The sequence below is a fragment of the Brassica napus genome, chromosome C5 (genome assembly GCF_020379485.1).
Source record: "Brassica napus cultivar Da-Ae chromosome C5, Da-Ae, whole genome shotgun sequence".
Classification (NCBI taxonomy): domain Eukaryota; kingdom Viridiplantae; phylum Streptophyta; class Magnoliopsida; order Brassicales; family Brassicaceae; genus Brassica; species Brassica napus.
The window spans coordinates 31,688,049-31,695,798 of NC_063448.1; the positions used below are offsets into that span (position 1 = coordinate 31,688,049).

The window sequence follows — 7,750 nt, forward strand, 5'->3', positions numbered from 1 at the left end:
GATCGGGCGCTACATAGCGATCGAGCATCCGTCCCGCTCGGTCACTACGTAGCGACCGAGCTCAAGCCATAGTTCGGTCGCTGCGTAGCGACCGAGCTCTTCTGAAACGTCAAGACGACACCAGTCCATGCATTCTCGTCAAACCTTCAAATGCTATCTCCCGAAGACCGTAGCGAGCTAAGTCTATGATTTCTGCTATTCTAAATCATCGATCAAATTTTGCGTATTAATACCGCGGAAAGTTCGTTCCTTATCGAAAGAAATCGTAATAAACGCTTCGAGTCGGAAGACGGCCCAAAGGGACCTAAAACACGACTCGAGGACCATCCTACGATTTCTTAACCAAAAGCCCGTAAACCACAGCACGGTTTACGCTAGGTCCACAAGGAAAGATAAATGTCAAGTTTCCGCGGATAAATACGGAAGTTTTAAGGATAATCACGAAGATCGGAAAAAATGGAATATCTCCATTTTATGCTATGATGGCTCAAGGGCAGAAGAGTAAAAGCGTAAACCGACCTTGGAGCTAGTATATAAGGAGTCCTAGGCGAGGAGCGTGAAAGAGGATTTTTCAGAGCAAACTTAGCACTTAGAGCAATTTAGGCAATTTTTCGTTTTTGTTATTTCGAGCTGCGGTTCAATTAGGTTTAGCCGTCTTAGGGTTGCTAGAACTAGGAATCTCGCCGACAGCTCTCGAGCCCAGGCTTATACCTTGTTGTAAATGCTCATACGCAGATTCGGAATAAGATCTTCTTTGCTCTCTTTTCGATTTCGTATTTTTATCGTTGTTATTCTCGTGTTCTGATTGCTTGACGTGTGGTAATTAGCAGATATCCGGGTCCTCTGGGAAATTAGGGTTTTTTAGTTTCCTTATTTAAACGGAAATCGACAGTGCAAATTTTGGTTCCCACAGTTTGGCGCTAGAAGGAGGGGGGTACGGATCAATCTAACCCGCAAAAGCCACATCACGCTCAATCAGACATGTCAACTAACGACGCAGATAACGTAAAGACTCCTCTTAACGGAGGCAGCGGCACCGATCTCCACACTCCAGCAGCGGACGTATCCGCGGCCGACGCCCCAGCCAACGCCGCGGTGCTCGAGGAGTTTAAAAAGATGTTCGCCACCTATGAGAAAAGGTCGGAAGAAAAGGATAAGCTCGTGAGTACCTTGACCAAACAGGTTGAAACCTTAACGGCAAGGACTTGAGCAATCTGTCCCCGCGGAACCACCAAAATCCGCGGGAAGAGGCTCGACTTCACTATCCCACTCGACAGATCTGGAGTCTCGCGGGAACGACCTTCGGGTCAAAACCCTAGCGAGAAATCTCCCATCGAAAAGGGGAACCCTGAAAGTCCTCCGCCCCCTGCAAAGGATTCGGAGGACAACGAAGCCGAACGCATTGACCTGGATCCTAGCGATGTCTCCAACGACACCGACGAGGACGTCGAAAGACATCCAAGAAGGACCAGAAGCCGATCTGCTCGGGAAAGCTCCTCGTTCGAAAAACCAATGACGGAAGAAGAGGAAATCGCCTATTGGAACGAACAAGAGGAGCTGGCTGAAAGGCAAACCGAGTTCACTCGCAGTAAATGCCGACAGGCTCGGAAATCTACTGACGAGACATCGGATATCCGCGATCTTCGCGACAACATCACCAAGACTGCGGCAGAAGTGAGGGCCGTAATGTCTCAAATCCATCATGCTACTAGCGCTACCCCCGAAATCGATCGACTGCTGGAAGGAGCTCGGGTAACCCCTTTTACCAGTCGCATTTCAGACATGAGGGTATCCGATCCGGAAAAAATCAAAGTTCCGAAGTACGATGGTACGGCCGATCCAAAAGCCACCTTCAGGCTTTCCATATCGCGATGGGAAGAGCGAGACTGAATGACGGCAAAAAAGATGCCGGCTACTGCCGCCTGTTCGTCGAAAATCTGGAAGGAGCGGCGCTCGAATGGTTCGCACGCCTTCATCGCAACACTATCGGTAGTTTCCGGCAGCTCGGATCGGAATTTCTCTAACAATACTCTGTGTTCATAGACAGAGAAACTTCCGATGTCGATCTCTGGAGTCTCTCCCAGAGGGAAGACAAACCCCCCCCCCCCCCGCGAGTTTATCAGCCGGTTCAAGCTGATAATGTCTAGGGTCAGCGGGATAAGCGACAAAGTGGCCATTGACGCGCTGAGAAAGACGCTCTGGTACAAGTCGAAATTCAGAAAGTGGATAACCCTCGACAAACCGGGAACGATCCAGGACGCCCTCCACAAAGGAACGGACTACATCATAGTCGAGGAAGAAACTAAAGTCTTATCGCAAAAACATAAGGCGGCAAGACCTTCCTCGAAGGACGTGGATCCAAAAGCGAGAAAGAAAAACTCACGTAACGACAAGTACGTCCATCACGAGGGGGAAGATCTCCAAGGGGCGCATAATTATGCGTTCAATTCGGATCAAGGCCGAACCACGGGTAACACGTGGACCCGCAATCAAGGGTATGACGAAAACACCTTCTGCGAGTTCCACCAGTCCCGAGGACACTCCACGACCAACTGCAAAGTCTTGGGAGCAAGGCTGGCCGCGAAGATACTCGCTGGAGAGCTCTCGGAAGTAACCAGCGTCAAGGATCTCATCCTCGACTCTGATCGCCCTCCAAAGACGGACAGAAATCCGCCCGCTGAGAAATACCCTCAACGAAACCAGCCTGGGGATAAACGCGGTAGGAGGCCGGACGACAAGGGCAATGATAACAATCGTCGCACACTTAACATAATCATCAGAGGATCACAATACTGCAGCGATACTGTCTCGGCCATCAAGGCTTACCAACGGAAGGCAGAATCAAGTGCAAATTGGCCTACATGGTCTCCTCCCCGAGATGACCAAAATTGCTCGGTCACCTTCACAAAGGAGGAAGCCGGCGGCATCGATCAACCTCACTGCAATCCGCTCGTCATAGATCTCGTCATACGAGACTTAGAAGTCGGAAGGGTACTCGTCGACACGGGAAGCACGCCCAACGTAATCTTCCGTGACACTCTCAAGCGGATGAGCATCGAACTCGGAGAAGTAATTCCGACGCCAAAACCGCTCACGGGTTTTTCAGGCGAAGTATCGATGACTCTTGGATTAATCCAATTGCCAGTCATGGCCAAGGAGATCACGAAAATCATCAAGTTCGCGGTAGTCGATCATCCCGCTATCTACAACGTGATCATGGGAACTCCATGGCTCAATGCCATGCAAGCAGTTCCATCAACCTACCACTTGGGTCTCAAATTTCCGACCCCAAGAGGAGTCGCGGCTATCTGGGGATGCCAAAAACAGTCGCGGTTATGCTTCCTCGCAGAGCACAAATTAAGGCAAATAACGACTTCTGCAACTGCAAATCGCAAACGCACGAAGATGGATCGATCTTCGGCCAAAAATGCCCCAAGGAAAGACGAATTAAAATCGTCTGCCGACGCAAACGCATCGGACGTCGAAACTCAACACGAGTTCTAAGCCGACGCAACAACTCAACCGGAACATCCGGAAAATAGCGTTGACCCACCCACGATCAACACGGTCAAGGCGGACAGCACGACGTCTACCGCCGAGTAAAAACGCTCGCGGCATGAAACAGAACTACGAGATGGCTTGATCCTCGAAAGGGGTACGTAGGCAGCTCGTCAAAAGACGAGTTCAGCTATCCCCCTCTCTAAAAAGGGGGGGGGAGTGGGTGCGTATACTCGTATACTCCCACCTAGAAAAATCTTCATTGTTGTAATCGAATTTTTAGAAACTTCAAAAACTTTTACTACAATCTATGTCAGTCCCTTTTTATCAAAAAAACGTCTACGCTTCAGTTACGCGCAAAAACTTTCCGGACACTCTTGGAAACATTAAGACTCTTGCCTGCGGCCTCATCCGGCCCAAAATCGTAAAATTATCATCTTTCAAACACTCAAAGATACACGTATAATCCTCGAAACAACTGCGAGACGTCGCAAAGTAAAAATTCAAAGATAATACGAACAAATTGTCCGAACAGGATCACCAAAACCTTACACCCAGTTCGTCGATTGGCCCCGATGAACACGCCAGCCGTCTTAAACAGACGCAATTCGATCACTCTTTTGATCTTCAAAACGTCCAACACAAGGACGAAAGCGCGCTACAACAAAAATCCGAAATTTTGGTTTAGCACTCCTAGTCGGCTTAAAAATTGCCTCTGAGAAGATGCTCGATTCGTACCGTACAAGTCATATAAGCCGAGAACCTATCGCGGACTTTAAATCGGTACGAGTCAGGAAGAAATCGCAACAGGAAAAACGATCGCTGGCTAGTCACCGCACAAAGCTTAACCGAAAGTAAACCTAGGTCTTGCCCTAAACCCAACGCTCTGGTCTTAAACATCTCAAGACATGATATCTAAAAGATACGAGATCCTAAACCATGTCTCTCCGTTCACATCTCAATGTTCCCAAAAATCGTAAAGATAAGTAATTTTCTACGAAAATCACGAACAAACCAACAGATTGAATGTCTCATCGGAATTAAATATGAGACGACAACTCATATTTACTTCTAACCTACTCAGGAAAATTCCAAATTAAACATTCATCATATATATAAAACCGCGTAAAGCGGTAAGGGATTCAAAGCCACCAACGGCCAGTCCCGGTAAATACAAATACGACCATCTAGGCCTAAACGAAATCCAAATATAAAAGGCCACACTCGGCCGAAAACAGATAAACGATAATCCAACTCAACCATCGACACAAAGGATCAGTCCATCCAATCGCTACCTTCTCACCCACCAAAGACGGGATCCTCAACGGTCGGTTCTGCATCATCCTCAGCGTCGGGCAGCCTTTGACCACTGCTCTGCCCAGTGGCAAAGACAGCATGCAAGGAGGTAACTTCAAAAAACACCCCCATGTCGTCATCAATCGACAAGCTGAAACGAGATCGATAAGTCTCGACCGCAGCACGGACCCTCTCGGGAGAGAAGTAACCCCCAAAACAACGGGCCACCACGGAGCAGGTTTCGGACAACGCACAGATCTTCCGGAAAAGGAGGAACGGGGTTGTGCACTACAAAATAGACAAAGGTCAGACATAAAATAAAAAACGGGTGGTAAGAAAACAACGAGTGATCATTTAACACGTTACCTCCTACCCCCCACAGTCGCCTAAATGAGGGAAGGCACTCCACGACAACCGAGGCTTGATCCAATCTAACGTAAAAAAAGTAACTCTTCCTTCCACGATCGGCTTGAGAGAATCGTTTCAGGACTTCCATAAAAGTACGCAGTCTAAAACCGTACAGACGATCGGTCCCAACACGAGACAGGGCAAGGAAAGCTTCGAGATATTCAGCAGTAAGCTCTATGCCTCGCTCGTATCCCAAGACTAGCAACCCGACAAGGTGCATTATACCACGGGGAGAAATCTGACTTATCGAAACTTCCAAACGGTTCAGAAACTCTACTATAACCGATGGAATGGGAAACCATAGGCGAGCACGCATCAGATGCTCCTCGTACATAGTAAAAAAGCCTTCGGGAGGTTCATCAGCCCTCTACCCCTCGAGGGGTAATCGAAAATCCACGTTTTCTGGAATGTGACAGAAGCTGCGTACGATTCCAAGGAATGGGAGGGTACACCGGCTCAGTTTCCCAACGACCCTTTCCGAGAAAGGCCTCACGGGAACCCATGGAAAAATCGTAAACTATTAGATCTAATTGGTTCCCTAGCTCCTTGTGGATTCGATCCCTAAGTACTACGATTGAACCTCTTATTTGAGAGAGTAAAGTCACTCCTTAGGATAATTTGAGTGATATCAGTAATCTCACAACGTGATGGTGGCGGTGGATGAGCACGGCGAACCAGCTGAAGCTGCTAAAACTACAGCTGAGCTTCAAAAGCAAATAGACGGCCTGCAAGGCCAAATCACCGACATGCATTGAGCTTGGGAGATTACCAGAGAAAACCCAGACCTCTCTTCAGAAGTTCAAGGTCTGAAGGAGAAACTTGACGAACACTCCAAACAGCTGGATCAAAGCGCCAAGAAGCTAAGCCAGCTTCAGTCGGCAAACACTGTCTTCCGGGACCAGAACCAAGCCCTCCACATGCCCAGTACCGGAGGCAACAAGAAGTGCCGTTTCAACACCGGGGTCCGACCTATGGGAAATCTGAACACGCCCAATACCGGAGGAGGTACCACCGACATGCCTCCTACACCTGGGGTAGTTGGGGCAACTCGGGAAGGGACCAAGAATCCCCAAATTCATGACCTGGAAGAGAGCAATCCCGAGCTGGAACCCGAGAAAGAAGCACCTGGGAGGACTGCAGCAACAAAGTCCTCCATAACCGCCTACCTGGAGCAGATATTCTCTAAGAGTTCGACGCCATGCAGTCCATGGTAGAACGCCTACCGGGAGTAGCTCTCCGAATCCAGAGGAGCAACCCAAATTCCTACGCCGATACCCCCTTCGTGGAGGAAATCACCTCAGCTGAGATGCCTAGAAAGTTCTCCTTCCCCAGCATCAAGGTGTATGACGGTACTGGCGACCCCGACAATCACATCGTGCAGTACAAGCAAAGGATGTTGGCGGTTGCACTCCCTAAGGAGTCCCGCGAAGCTACAATGTGCAAAGGGTTTGGTTCCACTCTGATCGGGTCTGCCTTGAAATGGTACATCAATCTCCCTACCATGTCTATATCTTCCTTCGCAGGCCTGAGCGACAAATTTGTGGAGCAATTCACAAGTAGTAGAAGCCTGGAGAAGACTTCAGATCGTCTCTACGAGATTCTCCAGCCTCGAGTGGAACCCCTGCGAGACTACATAGCCCGCTTCAACCAGGAGAAAGTGGCGGTCCCCGAATGCAGCATCCCTAGCGCGATCTCTGCCATCAATAGAGGTTTACTTCCATATGGGGGGCTATACAAAGAGTTGACCATGTACCCTTGCAAGACCATGGAAGATGTGTTGTCGCGAGCCTGGGTGCAGGTGAAGTGGGAGGAAGATGTTGCTAACCATGCCAAGGCTCAACCAAAGCAGGACCAAAGGTCAGCCCGATCAGATCGAGGAGACCGAGAGGAAATATCCTCCCAAAAAGGATCCAAGGACTCTGGTAGTAGAAACAGAGGCAGGTTCCAGTACCGGCCGCAAGAGAAGGAAGAAGGAATGTCGGTATCTACATGGCCCGATATCTCCCATCTCTCAATATCAACACCAGAGCTAGTCAACGCACTGAGACAGATGGGCCAACAGGTCAAGTGGCCACCAAAGATGAAAGCACCTGACTAGTTCCGGAACCCGGAACTCTGGTGCGGCTTCCATCGCGATCATGGCCACATAACCGAAGATTGCATCGCCCTGAGGATCGAGGTCAACGAACTACTCCAAAAGGGGCATCTCCGAGAATTTCTCTCAGAGAAAGCCAAGGCCCACCCTCAGCAAAGAGACAGCAGGGAAATCCAAAGGAGCATCACCAGCCCCACCACCTCGCCAAGATCGGGTGATCCATGTCATATCCGGAGGCTCAGAAGTGAGCGGAGTAAGCCACACAGCCGCAAAGAAGAGAACCCGAAACGCTAAGCATGGCCTGGAAACGACCCAACCAAAGCGTCTACTTCTAGGCACCAACGAGATAAGCTTTACAGCTAAGGAGCAAGAGAAGATCCTTGCTCCCCACCATGATGCTCTAGTTATCTCTCTCACCGTAGCAAACTGCATGGTGAAGAGAATTCTAGTAGA

The 7,750-nt window shown here is 49.3% G+C and overlaps 1 protein-coding gene across 1 annotated transcript; it reads left to right on the forward strand.

Moving 5' to 3' along the window:
- Nucleotides 1-6,400: 6,400 nt before the first annotated feature.
- Nucleotides 6,401-7,300, forward strand: LOC106383857. Its single transcript, XM_013823911.1, has one exon. The coding sequence runs from the start codon at nucleotides 6,401-6,403 to the stop codon at nucleotides 7,298-7,300; it is 900 nt and encodes a 299-aa protein (XP_013679365.1).
- The last annotated feature ends 450 nt before the right edge of the window (nucleotides 7,301-7,750 follow it).